Source organism: Primulina eburnea, chromosome 10 (assembly GCF_022965805.1).
Source record: "Primulina eburnea isolate SZY01 chromosome 10, ASM2296580v1, whole genome shotgun sequence".
Lineage (NCBI taxonomy): Eukaryota > Viridiplantae > Streptophyta > Magnoliopsida > Lamiales > Gesneriaceae > Primulina > Primulina eburnea.
Genome location: NC_133110.1, coordinates 2,091,894 through 2,111,198, shown reverse-complemented (window position 1 = coordinate 2,111,198; position 19,305 = coordinate 2,091,894). Strand labels below are relative to the sequence as shown.

The window sequence follows — 19,305 nt, the reverse complement described above, 5'->3', positions numbered from 1 at the left end:
ATGATAATGAAACATACACACAAATATATATATATATATATATATATATATATATATATATATATATATATATATATCGTAATTTAAGAATGGAGATACGCAAGTGCATGATCTCGATGACAATGAAAAATAAAGTTTTTATGATAAGGTTGATTTTGTCATTACAATTCAATATATAAATTTAATAACTATTATTAAAATCATACCAAACATTCAATATATTATCTTATGATCATACTTATATTTGATTTATCTTTATATTATATATCTCATACTTATCATATCATGTGTACCAGAATATGCCATCATATATATATATATGCAAGATTACAAAAAAAAAAATATTTATTCTAAGCTTTTCACAAACTACTATATTGTTATTTATTGATCAATAAATAGTGTTTTTAAAAATATTTTAGTCGTGTATTTTAGTCACGTGAACAGTATTTTAAAAATAATTGATAATATATATCGGATATAAAAAAAATTCATTAGATTTACATCAAAATGATCAAATATTTTATTTTCCTATGATGATATCTCAACTATCATAATAATACAACATAATAAATTAGCAAAATTAATAATCATATAAAAAAAACTATGTAGTGATATTATTCTCCTCCACAAATGGCGCTTGCATCACAAAGGGTTACGGAATAAAATTTTAAAATAAATAAATAAATAGAGTTGACAGAGTTTGGTAGAACAATTAATAATAAAAACTCAATGATGATTATTCACGATGCATCCACGTTCTTTCATTATTTGCATGTACAAGTTGCGACACAAACAATATCATACAATTATTATTCTAATAATATAATATATATATATAATAAATCTTTTTTCTAACATTAATGTTTTTTATAGTGTCAGATTTGTTAAATGAGTCTGGAGAATGGGATTGGAGCAAATTCGTTGGGATTTTTTAAAAGTAATTTAAATTTAATTTTTTTTCAAAAATAATTTAAGAAAAAATAATTGCAATTCTACTGCGATCCGCGCTTGGTGATCATACGTGGTTGGCTTGAATCTCATTAAAAAAAAATATTTAGACATAAATTTGTCTTTTATAATAAAACACATGAATGTCTCGAGGCATTTAGGTTCTTAAAAAAAGACTATATATATATATATATATATATATATATATATATATATATATATATATATGGTAGTAGATAGTCGTCCGCCTACTGTTTTTTTAATACTAGATAAATATATATGATTTTTAAAAACATCATGTTTCCAACAATTTTAATACTATACAATTGTTTTTAAATTTTCCGATATTTAACACTAGTGATAAAAATGAAACTTGCTTAAGGGATTTTAGGAATTCAAACATACATAAAAAAAAAAAGTCCTATTGCAATTTTGTCCTTTATTTGATACCGAATTTCTTAAGATCTAAAAGTTTTTTTTTGTGAGCATTTGGAGATATAGATTTATAAAGGAAATTATGTAGCATGCAATGATGTAAACAAGAGTATTCTGTTGCGTTAACTCGGTGATTTACTCAGTGTATATCGAAAAATAATACTTGTAAATTTCATCGTCATCAATAAAATTGAATAAGATCTTTTATTTTTGTTTCTAAAATATTTAATTGTTCATGTTCTATTTACGGGTATTTTTATTTAACATCTTTTTTTTTTGTGTTTTGTTTGTTTTTTTTTTGTATTGTCCATCACATCAATACAATCTATAAGGGAAAAAATTTCTACAAAAATAACTATGGCTCGTGATCGAATCTTTTATACTTTAATCATAGCAGAGCTTGTATAATAAATTATCTTTATAACCATATTTTTTTAAAAAAAATTGAGAATAAAAAACCCCTGATAAAAAGGACAAGTACGTTTGATTTTAAAAAATTCTAAAATATCATTAATTTTACATAAAAGATTTTACAAGCCATTTCGGATTTTGACCATAACTTTAAAATACCGTTTGACAATGAAAACGGGAAAAAAAGACAAAAAAAAAAAAAGAAAGAAAAAAAAAGAATATTGATTGGTTGGTCCAATTCCAGACATTATAGTATGTATGTATGTACAAGAAGGAACAAATGGGCTCGTTTAACCCCAAACATGAATTGTCTGCATGATAGCTGGTTGTCTATTTAATTAATTGGACCTAGAAAAGATGGGCTGAAAATGACATTTTATTGAATGAAAATATTCATCAAAATAAAAATTTTGTTCACATATGCACAGTGGTTTGATATTTTTAGTAATATCGTTACGTAATTATGTTTCGATTGTTAATTTTGTTTCATTATCATCCAAATCACGTTATTAAATGCTAATAGGATCGAACGATTATCATTTTACAAAAAATTATAGATGTTGGTAATGATACAACTCAAATCTTTTTAATTGTATAACAGTCCAAGCGTCATGGTTCGATCATTTTACTTAGCAGAGACAATTATTGTACTTCAACAATATTCCTCGAGTCTTGTCACTTTACCAAAAACTATAACTGGTGGTAATGATACAACTCAAATATTTTAAATCGCATAGCAGTCCAAGCAACATTGTTTGATCGTTCTACACATCATAGATAATTATTGACCGACTAATATGTTAAATCAAAATATGATTTCCCAAATTCCTTAGGCTGCCATTGTCCACAATCCAGTTGAACAAGTCACCAAAAAATCCAAACGAGAAACCTCTCAGTATGTGCCATAAATATATCTTTTCCAAATTTTGCGAACAAATCTGCATGACCAAAAAGCGTGAGATATATCTTCCGACTGTGAAGCATATCTTGGACACATCTCATCCACCATAATCCCTCTTGATATCAGATTTGTTCTAACCAGTCGAGCATTGAAAATTAGACGCCAGAAGTGGCATTTTATCTTGTTGGTCTTCAGATTTCGCATCTTACGCAGAACTTTGGTGAATCCACAATACAATCCATTACTTGTTTAGACATCAATTTCTTGGGCTAGGTAGTATCCGGACTTCACAGAGTACTTACCATTAGATGTATAATGCTAGATTAATCTATCATAGCCCCGGCCAAAACCAACTGGCATTTGTTCCACTTCTGTCCATTCCACATCCCATAATATATTGTTTACCATTCTCCAATCCCATCCCCCCTTGAATGCAACAACTCGCCGACTTTTAGATGTAATTGGGGTGGATTGGGAATTGTAATGGATTTGAAAAGCTTTGGTTTTAACAGCCACAGATCAATGAGTACAGAAACCGCTGAACCATTAGCTATTCTCCATCGTATTTCTTTTCGCAGCAGCTCTCTTCGCCACATATATACTTCTCCGAACAAAAATGGATTGTGATCCAACATTCACCGGCACATTCGCCTGCTGAGAAGTACATCTTTTCATATAAAAAACCGGACAGTGAGTTTGGATTTGTCAATATTCGCCTTACTTGTTTGGCCAACAGAGCTTGGTTGAAAGATATTAAATCCCGAAAACCCATATTGCCTTGAGAATTAGGGTGACATAATAACTTCTGCTTTCTCCAGTGTATCTTCTTTTCATCCCCTGTCGCGCCCCACCAGAACTTCACTATCATCGCATGCAACTTTTGGCAGAGAGTATTTGGTAATTGTAATAAGCTCGTGGTATAGGATGGGATGGCTTGCGCAACTTTCTTGGTAAAAACTTTTCTACCTCCCGCAGAAAACATTTCACTTTTCCAGGTTTGCAACTCAAGCCACATTTTTTCACGAATTCCATCACACATGAGTTGTTTGTTCCGACCTGTGAAAGACGGAAGTCCCAAGTAACATCATAAATCTCGTTACAGTGCATTCCCAAAGAAGAGAATAATTGTTTTTCGTGGTTTAATTTGTGTTGGGACTAAAAGTGATCTTCATATTTTTCCAAAATATATGGAAAAACTCAGTTGTTATTGGATCTGCTTGGCCAAACAATAGGGTGTCATTCCAAAAAATTGATATAAATTATTTATATATCATTTCCCAAATTCTACCAACGGCTTAATTTTCCCTTATCCACAAATTTGAGACCCAAATTTAAATAGAATAACACATTCTAATATCAAAGTACTTTCCCATTAATTATTTAAACTAATGTAACTTATAGTGTATGTTATATATTTCGAAGACATTTATATTTATAATTTTTTGTTATAAATCATGACATTGATATATTTTTTTAAAAAATTGAATATATCGGGTATCAGAAATTATTCGAATTAATTTGTGATACATAACTTTTTTCTTTTGACTTTTGCTAAAACAATAAATTTTTTTAAAAAAGATAAAGTTTGTCTCACATATCAATTTTGTGAAATGCAACTTTTATTCAGTTTTATCAATCTTAAAAGTATCAATTTTATCTCTTCAACATTTTCTTCGATAAAGAATAGAAAGGTAAAAACAGCTCCCAAATTCCAAGACAAGTTTCCAATTTTGTACCAAGGCAAGTGAATTCCATGGCAAGCTAAGTTTTAAGCTAATTTCATGGCAGATTAATGGAGGTTCTAATCAAATTACCGCTCACAAAATTTCCCGCCATTTCGTCATTCTCCGCGTCCTCCAACCGCCGGTCGATGCTTTCACTCCGTTCATGACTCTGCTGCTCAATCAGTATCTCAATCTCTCCACGAAACTACTCCCGATCAAACTGTTCATATCATTCTCTTCGAAGGCTTCGTTCCTCTTTGCGAGGTCAAACCCTAGATTCAAGGCGATGTCCACCTCACGCCCCTCTGCATTCGATGTCCTCATGTCCAATTCTTCCAAGAAAAAGCAGTCACAGCAGCAGAAGCCGCAGCAATCCTCTCCCAGAAAGCGCAAAAACCCCGCTGACATTTCAAAAACTTCTAGTTTGAACCCTAATGTCAGTGATTCAGGTAGTTCCGTTGCTAAACCGATTGAAAGTGCAAATTTAGGCCAAACTGGAAATGCTCTTGTTGAGACTTTGTCAAAAGATGGCGAACAAGCTGCAATTGGTCCAACCATAGCTGAAGATACCCGTGCATCGGGGAGTTCAAAACAGGAGAAGATTAAAAGTAAAGAATTAAATTCCAAACAGGGTGGGTTGGGAACTGCTGATTCGGATAAATATTCAGTGGTGGTGAAGAAGCCCAGAATGTCTATTAGTCCTGACGAGAGCGTAGTGGAGTTGAAGCAAAAAGCCGCGAAGTTCAATGTGAATGGGGCGGCATATTGGGCTGTGGGAGAGCGGGTGCCTTTTATGTTCGTAGTTAAGGCTTTTGATGCTATATCAAAGGAATCCGGGAGAATTGCTATTACTGAGATCGTGTGCAATATGCTTAGGACTGTGATCGAGACCACACCGGATGATTTAGTGGCTGTGGTGTACCTCTTGGCAAATAGGATTGCTTCCGCGCATGAGGGGTTGGAACTAGGAATTGGGGACGCTTCAATTATCAAGGCCCTTGCAGAGGCTTGTGGGGGTAAAGAAGCACATGTTAAGAAGCAGTACAAGGTGATGAGTTTATTCTAGATGATTGTTGGAGGGCAATTGAGAGTTTTCGGAGCTTTTCTTTTTTAAAGTGCATAATTATCATGTGGAATGTAATAAGATCTGCCACGCTGTGGTCATCGGGAAGCATTGATTTGTAGTAAAACATGAGTTTAGAATGAAAATTCATGTGGATGCAGCATAAAACTAAGAGGAAAGCTTTTTTAAAAAAATTATTTTTGTTAAGAAATGCTTTCTGTATCATCAACAAAAGGTCTGAATATGCTCTGTATTCCTCAAATTTTAAAGGCACCTGTCTGCCAATTACATTTCTAATTTCCTTGGCATAAATATTTTGAAAGAAGCAAACGTATGGAATTTTAACAAAATTATCAATGTGATTGCGATGGTATGTCCATAGTTCATGCTAGTGAAGGTGATGTTTTTATGCTGTGTAAGTGGTGGTCGATTGTACTCCCGGTCAACTTTTGATTTGTTCTAGCTTTTATGTGTTTCGCTATGAGTAACTATGATGGACCTGCTTTTATATGAGTTAAATATTTCCATCTGCCCCTATCAAGGAGTTTATTAAATTCATCATTTCAATGTCAACTGATGATAGGAGCTTGGAGATCTGGGTCTTGTGGCTAAAGCCAGTCGATCATCACAACCTTTGATGCGCAAACCAGAAGCATTAACTGTTGCCAAAGTTTTTGATACTTTTCGGCTTATTGCCAAGGTACTTGAGTTCCGTTTGGTTATCCTTTTATGTATGATTTGGGGTCGAAGAAGATGTTTCAGTTGTGACTTGTCTGTTTTAAATTTGTGTCTGTTCAGATGTTATACCTTCATTTGTTTTATTTGAAACATTTTTTTGTCAATGCTGACTTAACTTCTTACACCATCCAAGAATAGGGCCCTCACTCCAGCGGTTTAGATACAAGGATAAATTTGATATGCTTAATCACTGTTGCTTCCATTATTTCTTTTGTTGAGCTGCAGTAGCTATACACAACTATACTGGGAATGTAGTAGATTTCTATTTTTATTGTCTTCACCATATATTATAGAAACATGACGCAAGAAATATGAACTGAATTTACCAATGATTTTGAGAAACGAAGTCAAGCAGATGGCTTCATAATGATACAACTATTATCTCAGTTTCTTCGTTATGTATGGATCTTTGGAGTTGCAAATTTTCTCTAGTGCTAGAGTTTCGTGGGCCTTGATTGTTGAAGATATGTGGCTTTTGATTATGGATATGTTAGCATAAAGTAAAATCATTTAAAATCGATAAATTAATTGCCTCTTAAGATATCTTCTATGTTTTATTTCGAAACCTTAAGGGACATTCTCTGTGCATTCAGCGAGATTAATTTTTACGGAACAGATAAAGTAGATGGAACAGTATAAATCCTATTTTTTGTGCCTTTTTGTTCATGTAGGAACGAAATCCAATTTTTGGGTGTGTGTGTGAGAGGGAGAGGGAGAGGGAGAGGGAGAGGGGAAGCGATGGTGTAGCTGTGGGGCTAGAGAGAGAAATAGTTTATATTGAGGACTGGTATGGTTTTTTACTCAACTCAATTTCAATGGATTATCTGCTTAAAGAGTTCCATCATTGAAAGAATTATACCCATGCTATGGATTTTGCCCTTTTTTATATATAATTTATTCTTGGTGTTAATAGGAAAAAAATGGGGGCTTCAACTATTTTGGTCCACTACATCTTCCTGTTCTAAAGGAGTTAGATAAAATGTTGATGTAATAACGTAATCATAGGGATGCCTTACCCGTCTGTTGGCTCCAGGCCTCTTACACATTTCACTAAATATTGCATTTGGGTTGATAGATTGTTATTTTATTGAAAAAATAATTATTTGTCAATAATTTATCTGTCAGATTGTAACTTGTAGATGGACATTAACGTCTGTTTGTTCATAGTTTATACCTCTCTCTTTGATACCTGTCATTGAAAGTTGTACTTTGCCTTGGTTGAAGGAGGGTGCAATCTATCAGTCACATTTTATGCAGAAAAGCTTGTGCTATTAAAACTGTCATAATTGATGTATGTAGATGTTTATATGCAGGTTCATATGTTTTTTGTTGCTTGTTCTGAGCTTGTAGGCTGTATTCATTGTTATTTTCGTGGTGCAGTGAGTGATGGCCTCTTGAGTTCTGAAATTAATTTTTTTGGGCATAAAATTGTGATTGTTGGCAGGAATCTGGCAAGGACAGTCAAGATAAGAAAAAGAGTCACATAAAAGCGCTACTAGTCGCAGCCACTGATTGTGAACCTCAGTATTTGATTCGTTTACTCCAGGTTAGCTGATTCGAACATTCGTAGTTTCTCTGGTTCTTATTGTGTAGTGTAAAACTGGTTTTAGTGATATATACAGACAAAGCTGCGTATTGGGCTGGCGGAACAAACTCTTTTGACTGCACTTGGACATGCTTCAGTTTATTCTGTGAAGCACTCATCACCTCATGCAAAGGTTGAGAATCCTCTAGAAGAGGTATGTTGTAATGCTCTAAGTAGGTAGACTATTATCCTTGCAGTTTGCTGTGTTTGAGAACACAATGAAAAATAAGGCCATTTTATGGCCCGCAAATATGTTAAGGCCATTTTCTCGACTGTTTTTACTGCAACAAGAATGACCGTTTTAATGTTCTGGAGCTAGTTTGCTGCTCTGTCAAGTAATAAATTCCTCCACTGCTACTTTTTAGCCTTTTTCCCTGACAACTTGATTTTTTTATATTTCACTCATTAAACTCGATAACATTTCGAGGTGATTTCCATCTTTTAAGTTCTAATTAGTACATCATGTTGATAAACAAGGGAACTTTGAAACTAATTGAGAAAGATGTTCTGATTCTTGATTTCACTGTTATTTTCTCAAGCTAGCTGCTTATCTTGGATCAATGTTGACATGGTTCCTTTTACTTTCTAGTACGGGTGCAAATTGTTCAAATATTGATTGCTTGGGTTTTTGGGAATTAGAAACTGGAATCAAGATAAAATAAAATTCAGAGTTGCGAGTTGGTCGACGATATTGCCAGAGTTTAAACATCTTTGTATATTAAATTTAGTTAGGGATTGGAAATTCGTATGGTCATGATTATGGCGATGTAGTTCTTGTTTTATTTTATTTTATATAGTGCGGATTCCTGATCCGCTTAATGTAATCACTACTTATCAATTAATAAAATCTGTTTCCTATAAAAAAAAAGAAACTGGAATCAAAGGTTTCTGGGCTTGTTTTCTGACTCGAAGCAGTGCTCAAAAAGGATGCAACTAGAAGAAAAAGTTATTGATAGAAGTGTACGTACCCGGCAGAAATTTGAAGTAACGAGTCTTAAAGGATGCACATAACTTAGATCATATTTTCTAAATTTTATAATTAAAAAAGAGACAAAATTGAAATTTTGATTATGCATTGTTTGAGCAGCAAGCAATCGTAAAGTTATGTCTTAATGAGGCTACATTTCAAGGGAAAGGCTCTGCTTCAAGTACCGTAAGGTGACTGATTATGCTACCATAATCAGGCAGATCGCGGCTTACTTAAAACCCTTTTACCCAGTGGTAGGACAAGATTTCGTAAATTACATGACTCAGAAATATTCAGCCCGTGCTTCTCAATTTTGACACTTCATTAATATGGTAAAAGATCTCCATTAATTAAAATGACATTTCGTGTCTGTACTTTTGTGCCTTTAAATTTTACATTCATCTTACCTATGTTTAATTTATTGTAGCGAATTTAAATATATTTGATCCATCGTACTTATGATTTGCTTTTTATTTTTTGAATTGATATTTTATTTTTCCCATACAATCTTTCTGTCAGGCTGCAAAAATTGTCAAACAAGTTTATTCTGTAATTCCTGTGTATGATAAAATAGTCCCAGCTCTTCTTTCTGCGGGGGTATGGAATCTCACAAAGGCATGTAGCTTTTCTCCTGGTATTCCAGTTGGACCCATGTTAGCTAAACCAACAAAAGGAGTATCTGAAATTGTGGAAAAGTTTCAAGAAATGGAGTTTACCTGTGAGTACAAGTACGATGGAGAACGTGCACAGGTAGTGATACCTTGTTAAAGAAATATGTTTATATCCTTGAGTTTAGGCTTTTAAGAAGAGGAAATTTATGCTGCAATTGTCTATATTCCATGTAGATACATTACATGGATGATGGTTCAGTTGAGATATACAGTAGAAACGCTGAAAGAAATACTGGAAAGTTTCCGGATGTTGTTGCTGCAGTCACTAGGTGGTCTTTATTTCATAAAAATGTATATGATGTTTTCTCTGCCTAGATATTGGAATGTGATGCTTGTTAAACAGTGTTATAAAATCGGCATAGGCGCTGGCTGACCGCATTTAAAAAGTGTTAGTTAGGCGGCTGTAGACAGCCGGAAATTATCTTTTTTTGGTCTTTTTATTCTAAAAGTTTTTTGGGCTTTTAATTTAATTTAATGCACAGTTAATAAAATGAAAAGCATTATTTTACAGGCTTTAAACCATAGTCCAACAAGAAATGCGATTTATTGTATTGTCCTAACAAATCAAACTTCATCTTTTTATGTTGATATCAGTGTAATCCGCCTAACAGTAGCTAGTCCCTGCCTAGGCGCTGGTCCGACGCTTGACTAGAGCGTAACGAATTTTAGAATGTAAAATATTCCTAAAATCCTTCTTGACACCATCCAGTTTCACGCTGTTTGTGTGAATTTCCTTGACAGTGCAGCATAACACTTTGCCTGGCCTGTCAATTGACTTGAAGTGCGAGATGTCTTGCTTCTGTCATGTATTGAATAACCGTCTTACTCTGAAAAAGTAATGAATTTTTGAAAACACGGGATTTTGTCATTTTTCTTAGTTGTATATTACTGCTGATTTGATTGAAATAAAATTGTTAGTTACTCAAGTCTTGAAGTTTAGGCCGTCTTGGTTCGTGAAGTTGAGTAATTATAGTTTGTGGTCTTTGTTCGGGTGAGTGGAATACGAAACATAGTAATTCAAGAAATATGTGGTCATGAAAGGAGCATGTGATCCACTAAAATATATGTGTATGTTTTCATCAATTCGAGAATCCCCATTCCCTCTTTCTGCTCTGGTGGTCTTGTTGATTTTTGTGTTGATTCAGTGATCATATTTAACTCTCATTTCTGAGACGGTAGAAATTTTGATGCTGCTTGTTTTTGACAGAAAGATTCTTTATAAGTTATTTTATGCTAATAATGATGGTTTATTATTCATTTCTTATTTTCCTTATAGTTAACTAAAATAACATATGGAATCATGTACCTTTTATATATTTTTGTTCTTTGTGTAGTTTGAGATTTTATGCTATAGTGACTGGTCATTAGCGTTAACTGTCTTAATGCAGATTAAAAACACCTTCAGTGACATCATTTGTACTCGATTGTGAACTAGTTGCATACGACCGAGAGAAGAAGAAAATCCAGCCGTTCCAGGTGAAAAATTTTGGATTTATGTTAGGAGGATTAATTTCTAACTACTAAAGGCTCTCACTGAATTTTGTTATCCTCAATCGAATAGCTTGATCTATGTTATGTATCTGTATCTCTTGAAAACAGTGGTTTTTTAACTTTCATATTTTTAAGTACTCCAATCCATCAAGATGGCTAGATAGAGCCTCAAAATTTCTTCTTACCAAGGAAACATGGAGTGTTAGCGAGATATTTGATTGAAAACATGATTGATGCTGCATGACATTGATAGGTACCAGATCCTCATGAACTTAGCCCATACAAAACTATAAGATAGCACTAATTTTTCGATTCGGCTGTTTTGGCAACCATATCAAATTACTTTTTCAGAAAATAGCTGCTCAAATCGTGAACCTTTTTATAACCATGTTATGTTGTGTACGTTTAGTCCTCTCTTTGATATCTTCTCTGTAAGGAGACATGTTTTTTTAACAAAATTTTTTGAGAATGCATGTGGTTTTGATTTTTGAAATTTCAGCTTCTATTCTCAATCTAGCTTTAATTCAATGGATGCGTTCATCTAAAAGTTAGAAATTGTAACTACGGAATAACGTATGCTTGAACCCATTCCACTCTGAAGTTTCCTGCATGAATGGGCTTGGCTGGTTCATCTAAAATTGGAAATTGGAGCTGATGTGGAATGAAGAATAGTGCAAAATAATTTTAAATATGTTCTCTGAATTAATAAGCAAAACAGGTCATTCACGTTTAGTTTCACCTTTTTCCTTTATGAATTCTTTTGAGCGCCTCTCACAAGTCTCAATGTTACTTTTTTTCCATTTAATTTTGCTCATTCTTATGCCGCAATTTGAAGTTCTTCATGCAGCACCTGCATACGCTATAATCATTTTGTGTTTGTTTGTTTTCACCAATGTTATGGTATTTTTATATATTATAAATGTCGTTCCTCCGGCAGATTCTCAGTACGCGTGCTCGGAAAAATGTTGCGTTGAGTGAAATAAAAGTCAATGTGTGCATATATGCCTTTGATATTCTCTATCTTAACGGCCAACAACTTCTACAGGAGCAACTTAATGTTCGTAGAGAGGTATGATTTCCGTTGCGGGTTAATTATTTAAGACTTTTGTCCCAGCTAAGAACTAGTGATAAATGGTGTTGCTCGTGTCGGTTTCTTTTTAGCGACTGTGTCATCTTCATGTGGTTATTATGGTTGTGATACTGTTGAATTGAAGGGCATAAGCTTTCTTAACTCGACTCAATAAGTGTTTGAAAATGATGTTGAGACTTGAGAGAGTGTTAGGATATAATTTTAAAAAAAATTAATATAAAGGGTAAAATATTGTATTGACTGATAGAAAGAGCATAGAGAAAAATTAATTATGTCGTTATTATATTTGGATTAGTTGATTAAAATTGTGAATCGTTGAAGAGTGTAAACATTTCAAAAAGAAAGTAATGAAGGTGGTTGAATTATATTGCCCAAACAATGTTTGAACTCTCAAGTTGAATCAAGAGCACAGCCAAACAACACTGTCTTTCGAATTTTACACGTTTTTTGAGAGCTAAGGTTTATTTGTTTTTGCTTTATGAGCTTGTGCTCGAGAATCTTTACTCCTTGTGTTTCTTATTGTATAAAATTCTGAATCTTCAACTGGGTGATTTGCTTTACGTTTCTGTAATTTACTTTAACCAGCTTCTAATGATATTTTATGTATCTTAAGTATCTGATGATGGATATATGAAATTTGTCTGCTTTTACTCAACTTTATTACTGATGTTTATAATCTCAGTCAGAATCCTTATTATTACTTTGTATCCGTTACCTTTTTTTTAAAAAAAAATCTCTCTGATGTATTATTACTCACTTGAGTGTGTGTGTGCGTGCATGCAGAATCTTTACAAGTCATTTCAGGAGGAAGTTGGATTTTTTCAGTTTGCTACTGCACTAACATCAAATGATCTCGAGGAAATACAAAAATTTCTTGAAGATGCTGTTAATTCTAGGTGATTCTAATATATATGGTTTTATGTCATGATATATTTGAGATGTGCACTAATGTATTTTGACACACTTCACTAACTTTCTGGTGTTCTTCAAAATTAATGTTCGTTAGTTGTTCTTGTATTTTGTGCAAAATTCCTTTGTCCACACCACAGCTGTCAACTGTTGACATATTTCCTTTTTCACGATACTCACAAATTCTTCTTTTCAGCTCTGAGGGGTTGATTATCAAAACCTTGAATAGAGATGCAACATATGAGCCTTCAAAACGGTCTAATAACTGGTTAAAATTGAAAAAAGACTACATGGAGAGGTACTGATTATCTCTGAATTTGTTTGAGCTATAGATACTGCACACATGTCAAGTTACAGTTTATTGGTTATGCTTTGCAGTATTGGTGATTCTTTGGATCTGGTTCCCATTGCTGCATTCCATGGAAGGGGAAAACGTACCGGTAATTCACAAATATACTTTCTTCAGTTGAAAGGATATCAAATATGTATTGATGCTATGCATGTATCCATTTTAATGCATTATCTTGCTTACTTAATGTGATTGTTTTAGATTTGAAATTATAGTTAATTTTAGTTGCTTCTCGAATTATCGGCTGTTCTATTTTTTTCTTATAGGTGTGTATGGCGCCTTTCTCCTTGCTTGTTACGATAATGACAAAGAGGAGTTTCAAAGCATTTGCAAAATCGGTAAGTTCTGCTTCTAGCTGTTATCAGCCAACATTTTGACTGTCACAGGATGGCTTATAACGTATCTGCTGACTTATATATATATTTTGTCTAAACAACATGTAAACTTGTATCTTTAGGCACCGGATTTTCCGAAGCGGTGCTTGAAGAACGTTCTGCCAGTCTTCGCTCTAAAGTTATTCCCAAGCCAAAGGTTTGTTGAGTTCAAATATTAATTTATCAATTGGATGTGTGTGTTTTCTGTACTAATTAATTTCTTTATATGATTGACATGTATGCAATCTCCAGTCATATTACAGGTATTCAGATTCGTTAAGTCCAGATGTGTGGTTCGAACCAACTGAGGTAGCAATTACATCTTTTACTTTATGTGTGCTTTACATACATGTTCATGTAGTTTACAAATACATGCACAGCTATGTCCTTGGCTAATAGCAGAAAAGGATTGACGAGTGTTCCTATTGTTAATAATAAAGTTCTGTTCAAGACGAGAACTCTTACGGGTGATTGAAAAAGATTTCCAATTTTTTTACCTTTATATAGGTTTATTCTCTACAAGGAAATGTAATTCCTTTAAGCCCACTGTAAAAAATTTAAATATTTCTATATATGATGAAGTGTGTCAGTTGCGTTCTCATTTAGGTTTGGGAGGTGAAAGCTGCAGATCTAACTATCAGCCCTGTTCATCGTGCTGCCATTGGTATTGTAAATCCTGAGAAGGTACAACCACTGCAAAATTCACAAGTTCTAGGATTTCATGTGTTAATTTATTTGTGCTGTGAACCGATTGGTTGACATCCCATCTCATTTTTTTTCTCTTTAAATTTGTTTTGCTAAGGGAATTTCTCTACGATTTCCACGGTTGTTGCGTGTTCGAGAAGATAAGAATCCAGAGCAGGCATCTTCATCTGATATGGTAAATGAATTTTACAGTTTCTTGGTTTCAGCCAAGTTCTGGTTTCAGCCAAGTTTCTTGCTTCTTATTTACTTTTTTCTCTTATTCATCTGAAGCGGACAAGGTGTTTAATCTAAAAGCTATTTCTTTGGTAAATTAGGTTGCTGATATGTATAATGCTCAGAAACACAATCAGCGAGATAATCAAGATGACAAAGAGGATGATTGAGATAGGGAAAAAAAATGCCTCTCTCCTTAATATATGGAGCTGGTTCCTTCATTCATAAGAATGTAAGCTGGATTCTTTTTGCAATACATATGTTTTTGTAAGTCAAATTATGCGTGTTTCCCTCATCAAAACACTGGAAAAATATGTCTATTACACTGATGTTCGACTCATGTTGCATGCTTCGTTGAAGCTATTTGAAACAAATTTATCCACCATAAGAATAATAATCTCAGTAGCGAAGCCAGAGGAGTGTAGCGAAGTTATTTTATAAATTCCTATTTTTTGGTTTACATATAGTACATGAGTGCGCTCCTCTAAATTCTTCAAGTTTAAGTATAAAAATTTATGGAACTGAAGAACATTCCGTGCGAGTGAATTTGAAAGTCCGTGATTTGTGTAATCTGCAGGATGGCAGCCATGTTACTGAATCGGCAGCTCATGCTAGAGATTTGAATGTTCATTTCCTAGTAAGATTTCCAGTTGTACTAACGTAAACCGTGGCATAATTCATATTAGTTGTCGGTTAATTCATGCCTCTCTTTCTTACATTATCATGTCTATTGTATACTTTTTAAATTCTTGATTGCCAGTTTTCATAGACTTTATTTTGTTAAAATCCGAAAATTGGGTGTATTTGTGGGTGGCTTTTACGCGGAAAAATAGAATGGCATAAAGAATACACCTGCCTATGGCTGTGAGTGTCCATCTAGAAAAATTTGACACAGAACTTGCTGTGGACTATAGCTGTTACCTATCCATTGATTGTTTTGTTTGGGTTGGCATGTTTGAATATTTTCCATGTGATTTGGCAAATCTATGGAATCATGAGGCGTATTCCGAATGCCACGTAAGTTGCTGTCAACATACCTCGGATGATCGATTTTTAAATTTTAAAGAATTTATTTTAAGATTTTTAAAATACTGTGCATTTGAGATGCGATGATTATTGTCCGCATGGCTCGGGTCCGAGTATAGTATGAATGTTGTGTTTTGTTGAAATTAGGGGTACAAGAATGTTGGTTTCAAGAAAATGTGCTCCGGCCATTGAATTTCAATGGTTTTTTTTTCTTCCTTTTTTTCCTTTTCGCTTCTTTATCTTGCCGTGTGGACCAATCTTGAATGATTTATTGGGGTTCGGTCCCCTATAATTCCAACCGCCTTTCGCGCCAAATTCAACCAATCCTTGCCCATATATAAATATGTATCATGAGCCGGAAAAAGTGGAATACTTCACGTTGACTTAATTTTGTTTTTGCCAATTGTTTTGTAATAAAAAACGGCTTCGACAATAACATATGTGATGTTTATGTCATATTACAATCGTGAAAAATAATATTCATGCACACGAATCATTAGCACATCTAAGAGGAATGCTTGTTTGAGTAATGATAATCTGCTTTTGGATTTGTTGTGAACTTGATACACTTGTCCTTATCCATGCACCTTTCTTTTATGTAATCGGTAGTAACATCCAGTAGAAACGTGCAAAATGATTCTTTTTTTTTTGTCCTAGCTTTTGGAAGATATGATTATCAAAGAAGGTAGATTTTAAACGAAAGCAATTGCTGTAAATAAGATAAATATATAAATTAAAGAAAAAAATAAATGGGATCTGGAGGTGGATCCCAAATTTGATATGTGGGAACCTACACGAGCCGTGCCTTTCACTAAGGGTAGGGTCGTGTATGGATATGTCTTATAACCTTTTTACTTAATTTTTATCCCTATTAAAATTTTGAATTTTTTTTTTCTCGATATCGTACTCGAAAAGTGTTGAAATCTGAACGTTCGAATCTCGTTAGGTAATGAGAGGATATTGTGATAAATAATTTTTTAATACATTGAATTTGGATAAGACACATCAATTTTTAAGTTCTGATGAATATGAGTACGACAGAAAATGCACATAATCATTAAAAATTAAATCACCTTTTCTTGTAAATTACAAATAATCTGAAACAACTTCTTTATTATTCGATGCAAATCCAAAACAAAAATTAGCATGCTGAATCATTGTCTCGTTAAACCATCATACAACATTCTCAAGCTCCATTTGGCATCGATCAGTATTTTCTTAGTTGAATAATGTTTTAGCGATTATATTTGTTCACTAATGAAATTTTATGATTAAATTGTGTTCCTTTCATTTTTCTGTGTAGACCGAAGGAGAAAATATGATGATAATTCTTTTTTTTTTTCATTTTGCATGATTGTATTTGAATTATAATTATAATATTTGCCTACATGAAATTTTTATTTTTATGAATTATTTAATCATTAATTTAAGACCTAAAATTTTTATCTATGAATGGCTAGTCTTCTTCAAATATGTTGGCCAATTTCTAAGGGTTAATAATATTATAATATTTTTTCAATCGGGACGAGAATCCCGACAATCCAGGTCAGGAAAAGCGCATGTTGATATATTTTCGAGACGAATCGAGATTTTGGGATATTTTGTCAGCCATAACTTTCACACATTGTGGTCTTAACCACCTCTCTATTTGATGATTTATCAGTATCTCGGCACATGCATTACATGCTTGTTTTGTATTTGGTGAATTTTTTTTGGAGTTTGATCTATTTTTTAATTGATTTGAATTATATTAAAATTAATATATAAAAATTGATGAGAGATCAGATCATACGGCTGTGGTACCATTTTGGGAGATCTAAGACCTTAACCCTTAATAGTAGTAATAAATATACGAGTCTCAAACATCCATTTTATTAATACTCCATTTATGATATTTTTTAAAGATTGTACAAACACGTCATTTAATATGTTTTTGTGATTTAAAACTGATATTTATTCGAAAATGAACCCAACAAAAAATCTGCTGACATCCCTTTACTCAAAAAATTATGAGTAGGTTTTTTGTGAGACGGTTTCACGAATCTTTATATGTGAGACGAGTCAACCCTACCGATATTCACAATAAAAAGTAATACTCTTAGCATAAAAAGTAATACTTTTTCATGAATGACCCAAATAAAAAACCCGTCTCACAAAATACGATTCGTGAAATCGTGTCACACAAATTTTTACCATAATTTATTCACTCTGTGTTTTTAATGATTGAAAGCAAATAAAATTAAAATCTTTTCATATGGCAACACCACTTCGTACGCTACAAAAGAGACCGTGCTCCCACCAGATTACAGGTCAGAAAAAGCAGACAGCAAAATCCTCGATTTTGTCTGAACCTTCCCATCTCCACTTCATCCAAACAATTACACTAAAGCTAAATTAATATTAGAAATTGCAGGAGTTGAAAAGCATATAATACAGTACTTAAAGAAATCAATTTAGATAATTAATGGCGATTGGAGAAATCTCTTTTGGTATCTCAACTCAGCGGGGGAATGATCAGAGTTTTCAGAGAGAGCCCTCTTCTTATATACCTTCAAAATGTTGTTTTGTAACGATTCTTGGTGGATGGATTGACTGGACATTAGCGTTGGAAGAGATGTTGGTGATGATGGAATCACCACCGGTGGCGGTGGGATCTGGTTGGTGTCAAGCGGCGGTGGAGGCTGGCGCCACCGCGGGAGAGGGCCGGCGAGGAGGAGGTTATGTAGAAGCGGCCCCGCTTTCATCACTGCTTGCAAAAGCTTCCCCTTTTCCGGCAATGACCTTTCGAGTAAGATGGGAAACTCTGGTTCCACCTCTCCTGCTGGCGGAGGAAGCTGCGGCGGCGGGAGGTGGTGTGGAGACGAAACAATACTCTCGTCACAATCCGAGGAAGAGAAGACATTTGTTAATTCTGTCCCTTTTATGGGATCATCTTCTTCGGTGCTTGAAATCCCAGAATTCGGAGCAGATTGGTTCAATCTCTGCTGAATCAAAATCTTCTCAAAGAACACATTTTGGCACTTTTCTTGAGCTTCGTTTCTCTCTTTAATGGTTAAGTGTAGCATTTCTTGGAGTTGGGCAATTTGTTCATCTCTGATCCTGAGTTCTTCCTCCAGCTCCATGTTCAGCAGCACAGATTGCCTCCAATCATCCATACTCTGTTTCAAGAATCAAATGTTCACAAAATTCCATCTTACTTCTGCAGTAAATTTGTACAGAATCAAGTGAGAAGTTTCAATTCATTACCTTTTCTTGGTGGAAATAAGTACTGTTTAGAGGAAGGAGGCCTTTTTGAATATCCATTATCGCACTTTAGCGAGAATTGAAGTGAGAACTGAGAGAATTAGTGTTGTGTGCTTAAATATATATATATATATATATATATATATATATATATATATATATTTTTTTTTTAAGACTGACTTTTTGCAATTGTTTGCTTCTCTCCTTTCACCCTTATATATAGCAGTTCATTTTTGTTTGTTTTGTGTTCACACTTCACACCCACTTTATTAAAAAAATAATTAAAATTTAAGAATTGTAAAGTGAAGTGTTTCTAATATTCTAATCTAATCATATATATATATATATCATCAATAAAAATATCTTTTGTGTATTTATTTTTATATATATAGTAAGATCAAGTCATTCGTTATCAAGTGCATAACACACAACCAGTTCAATGGAACTGGTAGGAAGATACAA

General features: G+C 33.6%; 2 protein-coding genes across 2 annotated transcripts; one reads left to right on the top strand and one right to left on the bottom strand.

The window, feature by feature from the left end:
- The first annotated feature begins 4,378 nt into the window (after window positions 1–4,378).
- On the top strand, window positions 4,379–15,814 carry LOC140842407 (DNA ligase 1-like). The gene is made up of 18 exons (XM_073210292.1): window positions 4,379–5,467; window positions 6,066–6,182; window positions 7,665–7,766; window positions 7,843–7,959; window positions 9,292–9,522; window positions 9,618–9,712; window positions 10,832–10,919; window positions 11,872–12,003; window positions 12,808–12,920; window positions 13,130–13,231; window positions 13,312–13,373; window positions 13,549–13,620; window positions 13,740–13,813; window positions 13,909–13,965; window positions 14,263–14,340; window positions 14,459–14,536; window positions 14,676–14,806; window positions 15,152–15,814. The coding sequence occupies exons 1-17, from the start codon at window positions 4,583–4,585 to the stop codon at window positions 14,742–14,744; spliced, it is 2,472 nt and encodes an 823-aa protein (XP_073066393.1). The 5' UTR covers window positions 4,379–4,582; the 3' UTR covers window positions 14,745–14,806; window positions 15,152–15,814.
- A 2,020-nt stretch (window positions 15,815–17,834) lies between these two features.
- LOC140842408 (uncharacterized) lies at window positions 17,835–18,981 on the bottom strand. The gene is made up of 2 exons (XM_073210293.1): window positions 18,847–18,981; window positions 17,835–18,758 (listed from the first exon to the last, which is right to left on the bottom strand). Exons 1-2 carry the CDS (start codon window positions 18,901–18,903, stop codon window positions 18,054–18,056), a joined length of 762 nt encoding a protein of 253 aa, XP_073066394.1. The 5' UTR covers window positions 18,904–18,981; the 3' UTR covers window positions 17,835–18,053.
- Window positions 18,982–19,305: the final 324 nt, after the last annotated feature.